The 22,520-nt window shown below is 39.3% G+C and overlaps 1 protein-coding gene across 1 annotated transcript in view; it reads right to left on the bottom strand.

The window, feature by feature from the left end:
* Nucleotides 1-8,450: 8,450 nt before the first annotated feature.
* PIGK (phosphatidylinositol glycan anchor biosynthesis class K) overlaps nucleotides 8,451-22,520 on the bottom strand; it is a 121,138-nt gene continuing 107,068 nt past the window's right edge. Inside the window, exon 11 of the mRNA XM_080801555.1 lies at nucleotides 8,451-8,793. Coding sequence (XP_080657681.1) covers nucleotides 8,677-8,793 — 117 coding nt within the window. The 3' untranslated portion in view covers nucleotides 8,451-8,676. The remainder of the gene's footprint in view (nucleotides 8,794-22,520) is intronic.

Here is a 22,520-nt window from a genome sequence, read left to right as displayed (position 1 = left end):
GTGTACTCTGCTGCAAGGCTGCTGGGGCCCAGTTGCCTGGTCACTCAGGAACTCAGAACGGGGTGCTTTGCCAGCAACCCTTCGCTAGGAAGCTGCCCACAGGAAGGTGCTCTGTGGGGCAGCCACGAGGCGCCACAGAAAACACGCACACACTCATGCAGAGACACGCAGGGCAGTAGACATGGGAGGAGCATACCAGAAATGGGAGGAGAGGCTCCTTCTTCCTGCCTCACTCCCCCAGCACCCTCTATTGACAAAGCGTAACATCATGTTAACTACAAAAGAAATTCTTAAGGCTTCATTCAGCAACATTATCACCGATGATAATGAGTGGATTTGGAGCTAAGAGACAATGAATTGATAATTGGACCAGTATACCCCTTTGGCTACTTAGCTTCTGCATTCACTTTTCTACGCACACTTGAGACCTGTACAACAATGATGCAACTCTAGGTTTCCATCTAACAAGATGCTGTTTCTTGTCCAAGGGAAGACATTCTCACCCTTCACCAAAATAAGGAGATGCACAGCCAGAAATGGTACTGTAGGCACTATTGGCTTTATTAATTACCCCCTAAATTCCCTCAGTCCCACTGAATACTTTCTTACCTAAATAAATAAAAGGTTAAGCACCACCAAGTTGCATAAAATAAAAATGGGGAAAGAGAGAGAAATAGCATGCACACATGAACATATAACGGGCCAAGAGGAGATCCGTAAAGCCATTACAAAATCCTCCTTTCGGTAGTTGGCCAGGGGCTACTGCTGATATCTATGGCTTCCTATGTTCCTCTACCTATTTATTTCCCTTGTTCCCAGCCAGAAGCTGGATCAGTCGGTTCTTTACCTGGTGGAGGGGCCCGAACCTTCCTTCAGACACCTGAGTCCTCAATCCTCCTGCCTTGTTTTTGTTGTTGTTGTTGTTTTGGATTGTCAGAGCTTTCCAGTAATGTTTGCTATTGGTTATGGAACTAGTAAGGAGCACCCCCGAAGAGATCTGTTTGCCACATAGACTCCCTTGTCCTCAGCGTGTAGCAGCTACTCCATTTCCCTTTGGTAATTTGTCTCCCTCACTCCAGCCAGTATAGAAACCCTTTATTTTTGGCATGTTCAGGGATATCAGGGCCCGGAATGGCCCGGTGGCCGTCTTCTCCTCAAAAATAATGGAACCACGGTGGTGTCCCCTGGGCGAAAGCATTCCTCCCTTCAGGGATAAAAGCTCCATACTAGCAAGGCTCAAAGTTCGCAAGACAGGAAGCTGAGATTCTGTGCATGGATTTTTAGGTGTAAGAGTGAGAAGAGCTGCTCCCCTTTCCACTCCTTGTTCCCAGACCTGTGTATTCTGACCATGGGTGAAATAATGCCATGTCGTGGTCTCTGATTCAAAGCCTGTATTGCACTCCATCAAACAGAAGCCCCTTCTTTTGGAAGTGCTGTCTCCAGGTGGGGACATAACCAGCCGCTCTCAGGTTATGGGCTATGTGGTAAATTCAGGTAATCCCGTGGTCGTATGTCCACGGATGCACTTCCTTCCTGTGAAATGAGTTCCTTGCTCAGACCCAGTACTGTGCAGAATGATACGATGATGCTAGATAACGATCTCTGTGAATCTATTGATGGTGATGCTGGCAGAAGCTTTAAGAGCAGAGAATGCAAATCCATACTCGATATGTGTGTCTGTTTCAGTGTGGATGAATCTCTGCCCACTCTGTGGTGGTCAATATGATCAACCTATTACCTGTCACCTGGGGAATGGAAGCGCCAATTAGTGTCTGGGTTTAATGTACGTCTCTGCTATTGGTAGACTAGACACAATTCGGTTGAGCCCATAGTCTCCCTCCTGGCCACCATAACCACTCCCCCACCCCCACGCCCGGCCATCATGGGCCCGCTGAGCAAGCACTGGGAAAAAAGGCTAACCGACATCCACAGAAAATGTCATTTTGCCCACCTGATTACTAAGAGCCACCGCCGCAGTACACGCTTTTGTGAGCACTTACATGGGACACAGATATCTTTATAACCTGCCCCTATTCCGACAGGATTCCGAATCTAAACTGAGAAAAAGAGATAGAGAAGAGCCACGTAGTGAGGTGATAACGATGGATTATAAACTCAGTTTGGGTTCTACTGAGTTTGAGATTCCTGTGGGGATTTCCAGTACAAAAGGGCATTTCTGGAACTCAAGGGAGATGCCGAGGTGGAGAAATTGGGCTGCTAGTGACATGGAGGTAACAGCGGAAACCACAGATGGGGATGAAAGTATGCAGGGACGGTGCTGAATCTGAGGAGCTCGAGGGCAGAACTCGCGGAAGGGCTGCTGTGGAATGTCCAAGACCGAAAAGGAGAGGCGGAGTGAAGAAAACTCGGCGGGGGCAGGGGCGCGCCAGGAGGAGCGGTACCGTGGAGGCAGAGGAGGAAATGTTTTTAAAAGCGGAAGTAACCAACAACTGTTACATAATAAGGAGAGAAAAGAAAGGTACAGGCAGAAAAATTCCACCAGATTTGGCAAATTGAGAGATCATCGATATCAGTAAAGAAAAGAGTTTCAGGGCAGTGGTGGAAGCAGAAGCTAGGTTCATGGAAAGGTTCACAAACAAATACAGGGCAGGGAAGTCAAGTCGGTGAATGCCACCCATTCACTGGAAATAATAGGCTATGAAATGAAGTAGAAAAGAACTCTATACTACATAGCATTTCTATATTTGCATTTAAAAGGAAACATAGGATTTCGAGTTAAGATGAGAAAGCTTGAATATCTTATAAAACATGACATAAATCACGTGCATGCAAAGGAAGACTGACTGCAGGGTAAGGAGAGGTGCGTTTGTTGGTAAAGCACTATCCCAGGAGACTCAGTCTCAACGACTCGGTCTCCAGGCCCAAAGAGCGGGTGGAATGGGATGGGATGGGGGGAAAGAGAGGTCCCTTTGCAGGCAGCAGAGAAGGAATTTAAGCTGGTCACCTTCCCTCAATTTCCTTTTCAGAGTACAAATCAAAATATTCCAGCGACCGGAAAGTCTGAGTAAGTGGGACAGGATTGAAGAAAATCTATAGTTTTGAAAGAGCAGTAGTGGGAAATGGAGGGGGAAAGAAATAGAGAAATCTAATTGCTTTGTCAAATTTCACTTCTATCTTGAAGTCTTCTCTGCCCCTTCCCCTGGAAGTAAACAATATTCATAACATATGTATATATCAATTACAAATGGAAGTTTTTCTTAAACATCTACTCTATACCTCTTAAAGGGCACTTGCCATCTGCTATGGAGTTACTTCATCTCTTCATGTGAGTCTTTCAAGAATTAATTTGTAACTCTTAAAAAAAGAAGCCTGTTTCTTTGCATCCCTCAAAGTGTCTGCCAGAGTGGGTAACACATTAACACAGTGTTTCAGCGACAATCCCTGTACAACAAACCATACTAAACATGGAACAAAATAGTTCCCCCCCCCCCCAAATTATTATCTCACAGTTCTGGTGATCAACTAGGTGGTTCTCACTTGGGGTCAGTCTCTCCAGCGGTTGCAGTCAGGAAGCCTCTACAGATTGTGTCCCCTGTATCCCCAGAGCCTCCTGCTGGCCACTAGCTGGGACCCAACCAGGGCTGTTGGCCCAATACACATGCACGGCCCCTCCTTGTGGCCTGGGCTTACACAAGCGATGGTGGCTGGATTCCAACAGCGAGAGCCCTGAGAAAAAGAGTCAGGCAGATGCTAGATCACCTTTTATGATTTGGCTTTGTAAGTCATTTGGTATCGTTCTGCCACATTCTGTTTATTCGAGTTAAGTCAGTAAGGCCAGCCCATATTCAGGGGAGGGGCTTTTGGCTCCACTCCTTGAGGGGAGGTGTGTCAAAGAATTTATATAGACAACATACAGTAAGTGCTCATTAGATGCCTGTTCAACCATTAAACATTTTGGAAAAGGCTCAGAAGAAAAAAACAGAGAATGAGAGTGGTGCTGTCTTAAAAGTTCTGACTAAAAGTCAATGATAATGCTGAGAAGTCAACCCATAAAATATGCTCCCCATGGCTGTTTGTTTTACAAGCATTTGCTATCTTTTACAGTCTCCTTTTAGGATGAAGTTGGGTTGTTTAGTCTAGGAAGGTAAAGTCGATCAGTGCTTCTCCTCCTTTTATGTGCATGAGAATTTCCTTGGGGACCTTGTTAAAATGCAGATTCTGGTTCAGTGGGTCTGCAGTGGGGCCTGACGTTCTGCATTTCCAAGCAAGCTCCATGGACCACGCACGAAGAGCAAGCTGGTGGGAGCAGTGGTAGGGGTGACTACCCGGCTCCTGAGCTCTCTCCCTTCTCTGGGAGAGGCCCTAACAGATGGGGGTATGCCACCACACGTCCTGATGTGCTTCCAGGACCCTGACCTTCTGGCCAAGTGAACCCTTGATGCCGGCAGGGTTAGTCTGTTCTGCCACAAGCCTTTTAAATAGGAATAAAGGAAGAGAGTAATATTCCTCTCTCTTGCGGTGAAGCATAAGACATAAGGCTCTGGTGTTTCCAGCCATGTGAGAAAGCCAGTCTCCGGGAGGGAGGAGGAAATGCAGAGAATAAAATCCAGGTGCCATTCCGGTCCCTGCTGAAGCCCAGGCAGACCCCCTCAAGATTATGTGTGATATTCTAAGGTCCTTCCATCAAATTCCCTTCTCCGTGTAAATTTGCTCTTGTTGGGTTTCTATCTTTTGAAACTTAAAATTTCCTAACTAACATGGGGTGGAGGAGGGGGGTAGAGGAGGATGTCTCCTGGAAATGCAGTACCCACTGGGATGGAGGAAAACTTTGGACTGGATTATTATCCAGACATCCGGGGCCTAGGGTGTCCATTCAAGTCCATTCAATCATGTCCATTCAATCACGTTAAAGGTGTACTTCTAACAAAGTGGACAGACCACAGAGGGAGTTAAACACACGAAACACTAAGGCTCAGGGAAGAGAAGGGAATAGGAGAGTCTGGGAGCACCATGGCTAGTGTTCTTTAGAGTGAGTGACCCCTGGGCCTGAGTGGAGGTTAAAAACAAGGGCTAGGTAGAGAGTCCTGGCCAGCAAAGAACAGAGGGGTAAAATTTTCCTGTGTTAGGCACTGTATGAGGTTCTTTTATGATCTGATTTAATGACCCCTAGGAAAGTGCTCCACATTTGTCCTGCCAGCTGTTGCTGAAGCTCTAGTGCAGTCAGCGGCTGACGCTTCCACAGTCTGAAAAGGTCAGATCATAGGAACAAGTCCCATCACATGAGCGTCACCCGGCAGACCCTGTGACTGGGTATTTCATGGGCAAATCTGGAAGTCCTCTGAGGTCTCTGAGGCTGCAAGCAGCCCACATTAAACAGTAAGCCCCTTTTTATGATCCTGCTCTGTTTGAAGTAAGTGAATTTTTAATAACTGGTGTCTTGGTCACAACTTCAACTACATCAATCCCATATTCAAGGGTCTCCACAGTTAAAAGAAACCAAACATTTTACAGCACATTCCCAAAACAGAAACATGTTTGCACTGAGCAAAAAAAGTTGGGTATTACCACAGTGCATTGTCCAGGAATGGAAAGACTTTTGTATTTACACGGCAAGGACATGCGCAGATAGGGCAGGCAGCAGCAGAACAGCGATCCTGGAGCACTTTCTTCGTGGTAAATGCCCTCAGGTAAAAGATGCCACAATGAAGTAATGAGGCTGATTTCATAAGCCAAAATGGATGCTGATCTCATTATTTTATAGCCATACCTTGTGGTATGTTTATAAAATATTTCTTTCACAAGTTAAAATGGAAACGGCTACAGATGGATTTAATTTTGGTAAAAATCAATGGAAAAAGTTCTATGTTAATGCAACATTTGTTGTAAAGATTCCAGAAACACGCGAGTCAAAATTTCAAATTATGATTCCCACAGTAACTGTAACTCTGCTATACAACATACATAATGGAAGAAATGCTATCAACATATACCATAGTAGAAAATACTCAGTAAGCAGAAACAAGCTGAGTTATGCTTGTTGTGGGAATCATCATTTTCAACTAGCTGAGGATATATAAAAATTGAAACCATAAATGCATGCATTATTTTATGCACTTAATTCCAATTTTTCTTGATCCAATTTAATCAGCTTTGCATCCAAACTACATTTCCCTTTCATAAACTGCAAATGAATGCCTTTCATAATTTTAAAATCCACATCGTTTGGTTTCTTTTTTCTCCTGCAGGCTGCCTTTGCCGAATGGCATCATTATATCCCGTCCCTCCCCTAAAAGGTCAGGCCCGGTCTGCCAGGACCCATTTGTCTATATTCCTTGTCTCCCTGAAGGACACCATGGCGGGGGGAGAAAAAGAACACCAGAGAACGACCAGCAAGCTAAGTAGCTTACACAGGTAAGTGCGTGCTGCCGAACAAGGGACAGCGGCATCATTAAACTGCCCTGTTGATATCTTCCTAAGCCAAAATAAGGAAAATAGCACCACCACATATTTACAATTTCCGAAGTGTTTAGTCATAACATTATCTCATCTGATCCTCATAACAACACTGTGAAAAAGGCAAAAAGAAAACCCCTTTCCGTCGTTCAGCTCTTTGTGACTCCAGAATATATTTAAGGATGCGCTTTTATGGTATAATTTAAAGTCTGGACTATTTAATTGCACTTACAATATTACCCACTTACCACATGCAGAGGATTTACTTATTATTGAAAGCAGAGTATACTTTATGTAAAAAGATTATGGTTATGAGCTGAACATTTAACATAGTTTAAGCTTTCTGCTTTAACTGTATTCTGAAAATTCAATAATGAAACAGAAAGAGAAATAACTGCCCTTTGAAACTCTGCCTGGGCAAAATTAATCCTGTATATTATATCCAGTATTACTTTTCCCAGTTTGGTTTTAACTAAGAAGGGCACCTTCTACAGCCTCTGAAGAGGAAGCCCTTTACTTTCCAGCGGTCCTTGCCATCAGGGTATGTTTCATTATATTCAGACTAAATTACTTCAGCTCAAGATCAATCATATTTCCTTTTGACGTTAAGTAGCTCCGCCTCACCCTAGTGTTCATGACCTTGTGTAAGCGTCTGCAGGGTGTTATGGTCAACCTTTTCTGTCTCTTAGTGCTACTATGATCTGGCTAGTCAATAGTAAGTCTGTTTTTCCCTCTGTACAGAAGAATCCCTCTCCATTCATTCAGATAAAATAACTGAATTTATCTAGTACACCAATAAAAAGATCAATTCAAATGAAGATCCAGAGCTGGCAAAAAGGCTTAATATCATTTGTTCTAACCTGACAGTTAACAGTTAATCCTTTGCCTATGAAAAGTACAACCACTTTGCATGTAATTAAAGGGTAATATTTTAAGTGTTAAAAGGAAAACAAATCCTACGGAATATTAATTTTAGGAGGTTTTATTGTGCAGGAAGAGTTGTCTTCTTAATGTTACCTATAATTATTAATCAGAACTTTGTAATGAATAAAGATTAACATATAAATTCTTAGAAAAAACAGATAAAATACAAAAAGGTAAAAAAATACAAAAAGGTATCTTGTGGAACGTGAATTCTTAACTTTCATGGTTTTTTTCCACTACTGCCAGTTATGAGAAAGATAGGGAGATGGCTAATTAGCTAAAAAAAAAAATTAGTGATGTCAGAGAGCAGAAAGTTCTTTTCTGCCTTACGTGATGCATCAAACATGAAGGTAGGGCCCTATGTATGAACTTTCCAGACAGTCATCCACTCTATGGGATTGTCTCAGGAAAAGTATAGACCCAGGCAGTGAACAAGGCTTACCTTAAACAGAATGAAACAATATCTCTTTCAATATGGAAACTGTAGAGGAGGTAATCAACTCTTGAGGATCACAGAATGCTTAGAAATTAAAAATGATGGGATCTGTTTCTCTTGTGTAGTCAATAATATGAAATTCTCAAAGGTCTTATATTTTCCAGAAAACTGACAGCAAATAAGGTTCTGAAGACTTCAGTTAAGGAGCTCATTTTTTAAATATTTACATATAATTAAAGCTGCAGAATTCTATGAGTGGCTCAGAGTAAAATACTAACACACTGAAGAATGAACCAAAGGAAGATTCTGAGAACAAGGTAAGTAGCTCCAACAACAGAAGAGTGTTAAATAACTTACTGTACATTCATAAAATGCATACTGTGCAACTATTCACAATGTGTTTTGGAAAAATGTCCAAGGAGAGGGGCAGGACTGATAACATATTGTAAAATGAAAAGTAAAATTACAGAATGAAATATTCTATATGATCTCTATTTAGGAAAAAAATATGTACATAGAAAAAAGAGACTAGGAGAACACACACAAAAATCCTGACAGAAATTACCTCTGTTAATAAGAATTTAAATGTCTTCACATTTTCTTCTTTTCCGAAGGAAAAGGGGGTAAGATTAGGGAAAATTTTTATTTTCAAAAACAGCCATTAAATATACTCTGATCTTTGTCCAATCTTTTTAATAACATGTACAACAAAAAACAAGTATAATTAGTGCCACTAAGCACCTGCATTAACAGTTGTTTTTCTTTAAGTTATAAAATAGTTCAAATTTAGTTTCCCTATACTTTTTACCCAATTCACACAAGAACAATGTATTTTTTAAAAAGCATAATGACATAAAATTTTATCCAAGGTTGCAGTCTTCTATGCCATCTTCTTCACACATCTAGAAAATGAACTTCATATGCTTGATTCCATACGTTTTGAAGAAAACCATTATAATGAGTGCCCACAATCCCAGAATAAAACCTCCAGGAGGATGCCAATCTTTCAGCTTTGGTTTCTGCAAAACAAAGAGGATACGGTGAACTTAACAATATTGGGTCAAACAAATACTGATGGAAAACAGAAATTTCACAGGCTGTGTTTGAAGGGGGAGTAATTTAACCAAATTAAATGTATTAGAACAGCAACAACAGCAAAAGCTTCTAACTGGGTAAATAGTTCAACGTGGTTCTTATGAAGGTCAGTTTCAGACGCCATTTTGTTTCTTCAGAGAGGCTTCCTTGACTACCCAGCCAAACATCTCTCTTCACCCAAGCTCTTCCGTAGCCTACTAGTCCTTTGCACTTTGAGTTTATATATTCATTAGTTTGTTGGTTTTGTCTGTCTCTCCCACTAGACTGTAGCTCTATGAGGGCCATCTTGCTTGTATTCCCAGCATCCACCTGCCACGGTGCCTGGCACACAGGAGACATACATATACTATACTCATTAAGTCAGTGGAAAAACAAATGTTATTCAATTCCATTTGTTCTGCTATTCAACAAATACTTGTTTGGGGGCCCATACCTTTGGTCATGTTAAGCCCTTGACACAGAATGTTCCTTCTCCACTCTGCCTACCTGAAACTCACCAACTGAAATGCCAACTCCTTCAGATTTTCACACCTGATATATTCTTTTCTTTGAATGTGTAGCTCCTTCTACTCTTTTATTTTAGTAATATAATTATGTTTATCAGTTATCTCCCTGCAAACTTCCAGGGGGAAAAGTTTGGCTGAGTCCCTTGTCCATTCTCTACCTCTCAAAACCCAGCCAAGTGTCTTGTATATTTCTTTGTCCAGCAAGGAAAGGCAGATCAGTCCTCTCCATGTAGTTGTCATTGCAACAGCTACATTATGTCCCTGAAACTGGGAGGTCTGTAACTATCATCTTTTTATGAGGTTTACTTCCTAAACTACTGGCCAAGATTGTAAGGACAGTTATGCTATGAGAATCATATATATTTTTTAAGATATGTTTATTTGAGAGAGAGAGTGTGTTATATTGGTGGGGGAAGGTAGAGGGAGAAAGAGAAACCTAAGCAGACTCCATGGTGCTGAGCATGGAGCCCTTTAAGAAAGGGCTCGATCCCACAACCTGAGATCATGACCCAAGCTGAACCCGAGTCGGTCACTTAACTGACTGCACCACCTAGGTGTCCCTAGAATCATGTTTTAGAGTAGAACTGAGTGAAGAGAAACTGTAATCTAAAATTTTCTTTAGTCACCATGTAAACTAGCCAAGGAAGTTTCGTAAATCTCTTAGAGGCATCTGCATGTTAGAGTTTGGTTTCCCAACCTAATGTTCTTTATTCAATCCTAAACTCATCACATTACAAAAGGAAAGGAGGCAGGCAGGAAGGAAGGAAGGAAGAGAGGGAAGGAAAGAAGGCAGGCAGGCAAGCTTAAATACAAAACAAATCAAGTCAAATCACAGAATTCATCGGTAAGGGCCATGCTAGTAATATCCTGCCACATTCTATAGTTATTTATATTTATTATCTATGCTTTAAAATAGCTGATAGTTGTCTAAAGTATACATTACAAACCCACTAAAAGAATTCAAAAGAATATTTTGATACAATGAAACTATTTTTCTTTTAATTTTATAAATGGAGAAGTTATCTATGGAAATGCCTGGTTTTCAATTAGGTTATCTTTCTGCAACTTCCTCCTTCTCTTCTGAAATTCTCCTCTCTTGGCTTCAGTGGTACTCTCTCCAGATTTTTCCTCTATTTCTCTAACCATTCATTTTCAGTTGTTTTTTCTCCTTAAATGCTAGTAGTATCTAGAGCTCTGCCCTCGCCCATTTATTCTCCCCCTTTATATAATCTCCCCGGGTGACAACTATACCCTGGTTTTGACCTCTGTCAGCAAGCTTATGATTCCCAAATTTATATCACTAACATGGAACTATATGCTAAAATCCTAGGTTTATGTACAATTAACATACATCTTTCCTGTTTTCCATCACTGCATCCATATCAGTGGCGTCTTACCAAAGTGATAAAGCTGGAAGTCATTCCTAGCTCCCCCAATTCTCAGACCTTCCCACTTCCATGAGTTCCCAATTCTTGCAGGTTTTCTAACTATCATGTCTGTCCTTTCTAAGTTTTCTATTGCCACTGCCACTATCTTAGTTCTAGTTCTTATCATTTCTTGTCAGGGTCACTAAAATAGTGTCCTAACTAGCTTCTCTTCCTCCAAGATGCCTTCTCTTTTCCATCTATCAATCATATTGCTGCTAGACACACTGTCCTAAAATATAAATATATATTTGTATAATATGTATACATATTTGTATATTAATAAAAGCCTCATATGGATCCACATAGGAATTGTTTGTTTCAAGTACACATTACTTTTGTAATTTAAAAAATTAAATAAATAATTTAAAAACAAGGGTTCGGTGTGGTGTGGTTCAAAGAGCATGGGATTTAGAATCAACTGCTTTGGTTTCAAAGTTTAGTTTTAACACTCAAAGCCCATGTTACCTGTCAGGCCACTTCGCCACTCTTAATTTCTGAATCTATAAAATGGGCATAGTAACACAGACCTCCTGGGAATGAATGAATGCACAATTACATCAATGATGTGTTTTCTGAAAGTGTAGTCTATAACTACCTGTTCCTACCTAGAAAAGTGATGATTTGAAACTCAAAATACTTTTTAGATAACTTTCTTTTGTGTTTGTTAGTTATGAGGAGCAGTATCTGCTATATAATCTGATTTTTGTATAAATTTTAATTCAAAATTAACTATTCAAACTAATAGGAGAGAAATCCACCTTACTATTTCCATATCATAATGCAGTTTTTAATCAACCACATAATATAAATACAACGGACAATATTGTTTACAGTGGTTATGTGCCACCCTAACTCTAAGTCTATTCTCATTCCTTCCAGAAAACTCCCTAAACACCAAAAATATTGTAATGCAATTCTTCCTCATATTACTTTCTATGCAAAACTCTGAAATGGCTCTGATCACATGTGAAATGATGATGACAGAGGTTCTTTCCTTCTAGTATCTTACAAGATGGTAAGTCCAGTGGCATTTCAGATGGAAAAGATTAGTGACACACTATGAAAAATCTTAATTTAATTCCAGTAGAAAATATAGATTTATATAAAGATTATAGATTAATATAAAGATTATAATATATAGATTACTATAAAGCACAGTTATATTAAAGATAGGGAAGGTAGATATCACAAGCATGTGACAATGAAAAACAAGTGAGTGAACTAAACATTAGTTACCACTGCCTGGTTTTTGTCATGTTTATGTTCTGTTATTCAGACAATTTGTAACCAATGCCAAAGGGATGAAAAAGCTAAATCAAAAATTATTTTTCCATAAACGGGGAAAAGATTGTCATTATTAGTTATTAATGGAAGCACATCTTTATTCAATAGTTTGAAGATGTTCCCTGGAAGTTCAGTTTAAGAGTATTGACCTACTGTATATTTTTTCCTGCTTTGTCGAAGATTATTTGACCATAGCGTTGAGGGTCCATATCTAGGTTCTCTACTCTGTTCCACTGGTCTATGTGTCTCTGTTTTTATCCCAGTACCATGCTGTCTTGGTGATCACAGCTTTGTAGTAAAGCTTGAAATCAGGCAATGTGATGCCGCCAGTTTTGTTTTTCTTTTTCAACATTTCCTTAGCAATTCAGGGTCTCTTCTGATTCCATACAAATTTTAGGATTGTTTGCTCCAGCTCTTTGAAAAATACTGGTGGAATTTTGATCGGAATGGCATTAAAAGTATAGATTGCTCTAGGTAGTATAGACATTTTAACAATGTTTATTCTTCCGATCCATGAACATGGAATGGCCTTCCATCTTTTTGTGTCTTCTTTGACAGTCTCTTCAATAAATGGTGCTGGGAAAATTGGACAGCTATATGTAGAAGAATGAAACTTGACCATTCTCTTACACCATATACAAAGATAAACTCGAAATGGATAAAAGACCTCAACATGAGACAGGAATCCATCAGAATCATAAAGGAGAACATAGGCAGTGACCTCTTCAATATAACAGCCACAGCAACTTCTTTCAAGATATGTCTCCAAAGGCAAAGGAAACAAAAGCAAAAATGAATTTTTGGGACTTCATCAAGATCAAAAGTTTCTGCATAGCAAAGGAAACAGTCAACAAAACAAAGAGACAACCCACAGAATGGGTGAAGATATTTGCAAATGACAGTGCAGACAAAAGGCTGATATCTAGGATCTATAAAGAACTTCTCAAACTCAACACACACAAAACAGATACTCATGTCAAAGAATGGGCAGAAGACATGAACAGACACTTCTCTAATGAAGACATACAAATGGCTATCAGACACATGAAAAAATGTTCATCATCACTAGCCATCAGGGAGATTCAAATCAAAACCACATTGAGATACCACCTTAAACCAGTTAGAATGGCCAAAATTAACAAGACAGGAAACAACGTGTATTGGAGAGGATGTGGAGAAAGGGGAACCCTCTTATACTGATGGTGGGAATGCAAGTTGGTACAGCCACTTTGGAGAACAGTGTGGAGATTCCTTAAGAAATTAAAAATAGAGCTTCCCTATGACCCTGCCAATGCACTACTGGGTATTTACCCCAAAGATACAGATGTAGTGAAAAGAAGGGCCATCTGCACCCCAATGTTCATAGCAGCAATGACCATGGTCGCCAAACTGTGGAAAGAACCAAGATGCCCTTCAACGGATGAATGGATAAGGAAGATGTGGTCCATATACACTATGGAGTATTATGCCTCCATCAGAAAGGATGATTACCTAACTTTTGTATCACCATGGACGGGACTGGAAGAGATTATGCTGAGTGTAATAAGTCAAGCAGAGAGTCAATTATTATATGGTTTCACTTATTTGTGGAGCATAACAAATAACACAGAGGACATGGGGAAATGGAGAGGAAAAGGGAGTTGAGGGAAATTGGAGGAGGAGATGAACCATGACAGACTATGGACTCTGAAAAAAAAATCTGAGGGTTTTGAAGGGGCGGGGGGTGGGAAGTTGGGTGAGCCTGGTGGTGGGTATTATGGAGGGCACATATTGCATGGAGCACTGGGTGTGGTGCATAAACAATGAATTCTGATATACTGAAAAGAAATTAAAAAAATTAAAAATTAAAAAAAAAAGAGTATTGACCTAATGGAGGGGAAACAAGATTCACATTTTCCCTAATAACCGGGAATCTCTGATTTAGATGGTATTTGAAAACACACACACACAGGTTAATGCTTAAAAATTTTAAATAAATATGCCAAACTGTGGAAAGAACCAAGATGCCCTTCAACGGATGAATAGATAAGGAAGATGTGGTCCATATATACTATGGAGTATTATGCCTCCATCAGAAAGGACGAATATCCAACTTTTGTAGCAACATGGACAGGACTGGAAGAGATTATGCTGAGTGAAATAAGTCAAACAGAGAGAGTCAAGTATCATATGGTTTCACTTATTGGTGGAGCATAACAAATAATATAGAGGACAAGGGTAGATGGAGAGGAGAAGGGAGTTGAGGGAAATTGGAAGGGGAGGTGAACCAGGAGAGACTATGGACTCTGAAAAACAACCTGAGGGTTTTGAAGGGGCGGGGGGTGGGAGGTTGGGGGAACCAGGTGGTGGGTATGGGGGAGGGCACAGATTGCATGGAGCAATGGGTGTGGTGCAAAAACAATGAATACTGTTACGCTGGAAATAAATAAAAAATTTAATAAAAAAATTTTTAAATAAATACTATCAAAATCTGGCATTAAACTCTTACCTATAGAAGAATAGGCTATAATATATAATACAATCAATTATTTCATAAACCAATTTAATGAATTTCAGTGCTAAAACAGCTCAGGCAATATGAACTTTTAAGAGTTTAAAAATACTGTAACTTTCAATAGTATTTAAACCAACTCATGCTTTAAAAAAAAAAGTGAACATCATTTAAATTCTATGATTCATTAGAGATTACTGAAATAATAATCATGTAGTTAATAGCAATCTTAATTCTGCAGCTGTAGAAACTCTGGTTACTTTCCAATGAGATGGATTCCCTGAGGTCACAGTTGTACCATTAGATCTTAAACTTAGTCAGAAACAGTTGCCAGGAAGAAGGCAACTACAGCTTCTTTGGAAATCACTATCATTTCTCCCAAGACTAGTCCTGGCAGCTATTTTGATCTATTATTCCAAAGACTGGCTCAGAGAATTCTGGAGGCATTGTCTCCTCGTCCTTCAACAAAATTATCCCATATTTAGACCACTGATGCCCAGGAGAGGACCAGAGAGAAGAACAAAGTGCTAGACCTTTGAATGTAATAATGGAGAACTATGAAATGTGATCACTCCAAAATTATAATGGAATTTATATCTATTTACAGTATAACACTGTACAGGCTAACAAAAGCAAATTTCAGCTTTCAAAAAGCTATTTGCAGATGCTATTTTTTTATTACGTAGTCATTAGATTTTTTGATTAACAAAAAATGGCAAATTATTAATTAAACACAACTTGGACTCTTAGCTTAACATGGCATCTAAGTAGAATCCTCCAGTGCAGCCTTTCCCATCTTCTCCAGAAAATACATATAAAGGCATAGAAAGACAAGGGCACATCCTAACTAAAATGAATTTAACCTCTGATGAGAAACCTCAGATTATTTCACTATCTGAAAGTTCTAGAAACCAGGTCTACAAACAAATTAAAAGTGGCCCAGTTTTCTGATTAGTGGACACAATGCAAAGGATTGCTTTGCTCTGTGAAACACGGTAAATCTGTCGACTGAGAAAGGGACATTAGCTCTCTCCTTTTTTCTGCCTGCTGTTCAAGAGAAATAGTGTTTACTAAGTAGAAGGGTGGCTTTATGAGCAGCCAGAGTAGTGTAACTCATTCCTATCCCCCCAACGGCAAACCTCTTTATCCCTCTGAATACAATTCCCAGTAAAGAACGAGTCAGAAGGTAGAGGGCAACTGACAATGGTTCACTGTGTCTAAGAAGTTTCAATATCCACATGAGAAGATCTGAAGAGACGGGAAAATACAGGAAAAATCCTTTAGTGGCACATGTTAAGAAACAGGTTTTTCCATACACTTCATCTTCTTAAAGTGCCCCCAAACCAGGCATAGGGAGCATGGTAGCAGAGGATCCCGGTTTAGTTTAGCAAAACTACATTTGATGACTGCCTGCCAATCACAGGAAATGTGTAACAAATTATTCTTCAGATGCAGGCCCGAAAAGGCATTCAAACCGAAGTAGAGAGGGAGAAGCATCCACACCCTCTGTTGGCACATACCAACAGCGTTCTAAGAAAAAGGAAAAAACACAGAGAGGTCTATGAGTAAAAATACTCCCACACACGAGAAAGAAATATCCTGAAGACGCAGAGAACATATCTCAGAATAAGATGTAATACAGAACCAAAAGATAATTTTGGAAAAATTTTACTTGGCTTGACTTGAATAAAGATGCCCAAGAAATCGAAAATTTAAAAAAAAATGGTACAAAGAGAAAAATTATACAAGATACAAGGGCAACAGGTTGAGATGAAAAGGGAGCAAAATTAAAATCCACATTGACAAGGAAAATAGTGTCCTAAGCACATCTTTGAGTCCTTTATTCACCTAACTGTGGCAGATTGGTGGCAAAAAATGGCCCAATTCTCCGTACTTCCCTTGTATCCATGCCCTTTGCAATATGTGCCATTATAGTAACTCTCACCAAGAAATGGAATTTATATCCTTGCTCCTTGAATCAGCTGCCTTGTGACATTTTTTGGTCGACAAAATGCAACACAAGCAAGTGTCCTAATTCCAAGGCTTTTCTTGCTTCTGCTTTATCAGAAATCTGCTACCACGATGAAAAAAAGTCTAGGCAAGACTTCTGTAGGAAAAGACATCATATAGAAAAGAACTCAGGATCCCCAGACAAGAACCAGCCAATTCCCAGAAGCAGACCGGCTAACCAACCCAGGACTGACCACAAACTCACAAGGGAACTCAGCCAAGAACAGAACTACTTAGTTAAACTTGGCCTAACCTGTCAACCTGCAGAATTACAAGCTAAGAAAATGGTTGATACTATAAGCCACTATGTTTTAGATTTTTTTTTTTTTTTAAGATTTTATTTATTTGAGATAGAGTGAGAGAGCACAAATGGCGGGAAGGACAGAGGAAGAGAGAGAGACAGGCTCTCCACTGAGCAGGAAGCCTGATGTTGGGCTCCATCCCAGGACCCTGAGATCATGACCTGAGCCGCAGGCAGATGCTTAACTGACTGAGCTATCCAGACGCTCCTAGAGTGGTTTATTATGCATCAAAAGCTATGGAATACAACCACTGATGTAATTAATGTAGAAGGAAACACCCTGATCCTTTATTATCATAAGAAAATAAAGTTCCCATCTACATACATGTGGCTTCAGATTTCTGCAGAAATGGTATAAATAAGAACAGCATAAACGCAACTAATCAACCTCTTGTCCACCATGAACTTTGCTGAGGTGGGGGAGGTCTGACAAAATAATCTCCTCTGATCCTGCTCGAATAAGAATTCCAGCCCCCATGGGCGCCTGGGTGGCTCGGTGGGTTAAGCCGCTGCCTTCGGCTCAGGTCATGATCTCAGGGTCCTGGGATCAAGTTCCGCATCGGGCTCTCTGCTCAGCAGGGAGTCTGCTTCCCTCTCTCTCTCTCTCTCTCTCTCTGCCTGCCTCTGTCTACTGGGATCTCTCTCTGTCAAATAAATAAATAAAATCTTTAAAAAAAAAAAAAAAAAGAATTCCAGCCACCTTAATTCAACTTTCACAAAGGACTTCAATTAGCATCTGTCACACCTGAACAGTTATCCAGAGCCAGACTCTCATGAAGCCATCTAGGAAAAATACCTGCTATCGGTCTTCTAGAGGTACAGTTCATGAATGTTCTTTGCACAACTTCCCCAGTAAAGGAGCTATATTGATGCTCTTCCAGCTCTCTCTTACAGTCTGCCTGGAAAGAGACTGACTCTACTCGGCACCATGCCAGGAATCGCGTGCTCTCCAGGAAATGAAGTAGGGGAACCCAGAGACCAATTCACCTAGCTTCCTCTCTAGCCTTCCTCCTCCCAACCACAATCTAGACCAAAAGTCTAGCTCCTTTCCTTTTTAGTTAGTAATTAGTGTTACCCAGCTGTTGGCCCCTGCAGGGAAATGAACATCTCCCAGGATTTTGATGCACCTCACTCATGGTAAATTTGCAAAGCAATTAATCTAATCTAGGATAATTAAAGATGCTTTATTTTTTACTTTAATTTGTTAAATATAAAATTGAACGCAGTTTTCCCTTATCTGTGATTTTAGTTTTCCCGTGACAAGAACATCCACTGTTAATATTATTACTTAATATTGCTCTGGAATTTCCAGCCTATCTAGACATAACTTCTAGTAAGGAGAAGTAAATTTTCATTTGCAAATATTATGATTAGATATCAACAAACTCTACAAAATCAATCCATAATTATGAAGAATAAAGAGCTCAGATTTTCAGATTTGAGATAAATATAAAAGTCTTTAAATATGTTACAAAAAATGAGTCAAAAAACAGAACAGAAAAAAAATTCCATTCACAACAGCAATAAAAAACATAAAATAACAGAAATAGCCATAACATGAGACTTAAGGTAAACAATCCAAATTACCGTATAAAAACAAGTAAACAGTCCTGAATATAAAAAAAGATACGATAAAGCCAATCTATAATGTTGTTCTCATGCAAAATAGAAAGATCAATGCAACAGAATAGAAAGCAGGCAATCAAGCCCAGTAGCCAAGAATTTAGTACACGATAAAAGAGCTATCACAGATCAGTGGGCAAGAAAATATTCTTACTGGTGCTCTGGATTGACATTTGGAAAAAAGTTTTGTTTCTAGCCCAACATTATAAAACAAAATATACTTTACATGGTTTAGAATTAGAGGTAAAAATATTAGATGTAAATCTTCTTTAAAAATCTTCTTTGTGAAGTGGTACCTAGGGACACATCCTAACGGTAGCTGTGTTAAAAGAACCAGTGGAGAGAGGCACCTGGGTGGCTCAGTCAGTTAAGTGTCTGCCTTTGACTCAGGTCATGATCCCAGAGTCCTGGGATCAAGTCCCGAATCTGGCTTCTTGCTCAGTGGGAAGCCTGCTTCTCCCTCTGCCTGCCGCTCCCCCTACTTGCGTGCTCTCTCTCTCTCTCTCTCATTCTCTGACAAAGAAATAAATAAAATCTTTTTTAAAAAGTACCAGTGGAGAGCAGTGGCAATGGAAACTCATTGTGAGAGCAGAACGCATGAGTCAAAGGGCCTGTGAGCTGACTCAGAAAGGACCTCTTAGGAGAACTAGCCCTTGAAAAACGTGCAATATTTCAGTTGGTGGAGAGCAGAGCAAAGTGAGGTGCCAGGCACTGCTGAAAGACAGAAGGAAGGTGATGGAAGATCCACAATGGTGGAGATTTCATTTGTTAGTTTGCTGCTGACCACCCAGGACGGTAGCAACTGGGAAACACTGTTGAAAGAATGGATGCTCTTTGGGCATAGCAAGTATTAAGGGCTAGAAAGATTCATCCTGTAAAAGCCCAGTTGTGAGTTGGGATTTGAGATAAGAAGCTTCTACTAGCTTGAGTGAGTGCCCACCCACAGGTGAATGGAGCAAAAAACATAAAATGTAGGAGAATTTGCACACTAAAGGGATTTATAAATCTAAAAGCAATAAAGGAAAATCAAAAAGAAAAGGTAAAGAGATTCTTAAAAGAACTTTTCTGAAAGCTCTGTATTTTGTAAAGTGTACAAATCAAAAAGTGAATAAATGGGAAAATATGACAGAAAGGGGGTAAGTTTAGTACATGAAGATCTCCCCAAAACAATAAGACACAAAGATTTATTAATAAATGGAATAAGGAGATGAAAATTTTCACAAAATAATTACAAATGGCTAATTAAAATAGAAAAAACTCAATCTTCTTGATTATAAAAACAAATTAAAAATTGGGGCGCCTGGGTGTCTCAGTGGGTTAAAGCCTCTGCCTTCAGCTCAGGTCATGATCCCAAGGTCCTGGGATCGAGCCCCACATTGGGCTCTCTGCTCAGCAGGGAGTCTGCTTCCTCCTCTCTCTCTGCCTGCCTCTCTGTCTACTTGTGATCTTTGTCTGTCAAATAAATAAATAAAATCTTAAAAAAAATAATATATTAAGTATTTCTTCATCTTTTAAAAATCAAACTAGTAAATGTTAATGAGGATGGTCAACTTTTCAGAAAAATAATTAACAGATTTAGAGGTCTTTAAAATGTTTGTATCTTTCCATTCAGAGGAACTGTTACACTCTGAGCTAGGATCTATATTAAGAAACTCAAAAATGCTGATAAAGGTTTTACACAGATTTTCTTCTCAGTGTTATTTACATAATAAAAAACAGAAAACAATCCATATAAATAATAATACAGGAAATATGGTACACCTACATAAATAGTAATCAAAAATGTTTTCAAACAATTTTAATGATTTGGAAACATGCTTATGCTGTAATAATAAAATAAAAGATTCAAATTATGTATGAAATATGATCTATAACAATATTCAAAGTAAAGGAATATATTAAAGTCTTAATAATGTTTCTCTGGAAGAAACAGAATTAGGTAGTCTTAATCTCTTCTCTAAGCTTGTATATACATTTGAAAATACGTTTTCTACAATGGATATGTTTAATAATTCTGTGTGTGTGCAGGGGGGAAGGGAATATATAGGAAAAACTTCTATTGAAAGAGTCCACTTTAGGGGTGCCTGGGTGGCTCAGTCAGTTAAGCATCTGCTTTTGATTCAGGTCATGATCCCAGGGTCCTGGGATCAAGCTGGAGCCCCGAATCAGGTTTCCCTGATCAGCAGGGAGTCTGATTATCCCTCTCCTGCCTGTCACTCCCCCTGCTTGGGCTCTCTCTCTTTCTCTCTCCCTCTCTCTCACTGTCAAATAAATAAAGAAAATCTTTAAAAAAAAAGAAAGAAAGAAAGAAAGAATCCACTTTGAAGAATCTTCATATACTCATCTTTTCCAAATTAGGAGATGCACTGCAATAATACTGTTTAGTAGTTGATATCCTAACTTTAAGAAATAGTAACATGAATAGCATGACAACATAATAAAGTGATTTTTCAGTATGTATTTAATGATACCCCTGGAGTATAACAAGATTGCTATTTTTAAAACAACTATAGGTAATATTTTAGACATTCTACAATGATTTTCCTTGCAATCAAATGACAGATTGGTATAATTACTGCATTTGGTAGTAAAGCTGCATTTGAGGTAAGTTCATATTAAAATATAGCTTATAATTTCATTTGTGTCCATATTAAAACTTCTCATAAAATGACTGATTTTATGTAGTTAAAGTACTTTACTGACTGCTATTAAATACAGTCCTATTTTTTTTTTAACCTTTCACAATAACAGCTAATAATACAAAGGTGAAAAGCACACATAAAACACTGCAATGTGTCATGAGCAAACACTTAAGAGCTTAAGGGCTACCCATTATTGAAATGCCTAATATTTCAAATTAAAAAGATAGGTAACTAAGCAACACTGCATTGCCAATTGTGCACAATATTCAGCCTCCCTTTTCATGTTGCTAGGAGAACATTACCGCAGAACTGCAAAATAGTTAACAGAACAGAGATCTAAGCACTAAAGTTATGTACAAAGAAGAAACTGAAGATTTTCAAAATTGTATGTGTTTACTGGGAAGCAAACAGAAAATTTCCAAAGTTTTGAAGAAATTATTTTCTTAAAATATAATGATCACATCAGTTCAGTTAAATTATATTTTAAAGGGGTACCTGGGTGGTTCAGTGGGTTAAAGCCTCTGCCTTCAGCTCAGGTCATGATCCCAGGGTCCTGGGATCGAGCCCCACATTGGGCTCTCTGCTCAGCAGGGAGCCTGCTTCCTCCTCTCTCTCTGCCTGCCTCTCTGCCTACTTGTGATCTCTGTCTGTCAAATAAATAAATAAAATCTTCAAAAAAAATAATATTTTAAAGAAAAAAAATACAGTATACTGAAGCTACAATTCTAATAACTTTAGAAAATAGCTGTTTGTTTTCAACTGTTTGATCTGTGGTGGTTTATTAGTATTTCCAGTCTCCCTATATCTTCTTTATAAAATATAATTTGTACTTTTCAAATTATATTAATAGTATAAATCAAACTGTGGTCAGCAGAATTCTAAGTCAGTCCCCAGATTCCCTCTCCTTGGTGTACATTCCCCGTGTAAATCCCTTCCCCCTGAGTGTGGACAGAACTTGTAAATTTGATGGGCTATCTCTCCTATGATTAGGTTACATTATGTATCAAAGATGAAGGGATTCTGAAGATATTATTAGGGTCCCTAATCAGCTGATATTCAGTTAATCAAAAATGAGATTATCCTGGGGGGAGGGGCTGACCTAATAAGGTGAGCCCTTTATTTTTTTATTATTTTTTTTAAAGAGTTGATTTATTTATGACAGAGAGAGATAGCAAGAGGGGGAACACAACCACGAGGGAGCTGGAGAGAGAGAAGCAGGCTCCCTACGGAGCAGGGAGCCCGATATGGGGCTCAGTCTCAGGACGCTGGGATCATGACCTGAGCTGAAGGCAGACGTTTAATGACTAAGCCACCCAGGCGCCCCAAGGTGAGCCCTTTAAAAGAGTCTATATATCAGAGACAGAAGT

Source organism: Martes martes, assembly GCF_963455335.1.
Source record: "Martes martes genome assembly, chromosome: 4".
NCBI classification, from domain to species: domain Eukaryota; kingdom Metazoa; phylum Chordata; class Mammalia; order Carnivora; family Mustelidae; genus Martes; species Martes martes.
The sequence above is the reverse complement of the archived record's forward strand: the minus strand, read 5'-3'. Positions and strand labels throughout refer to the sequence as shown.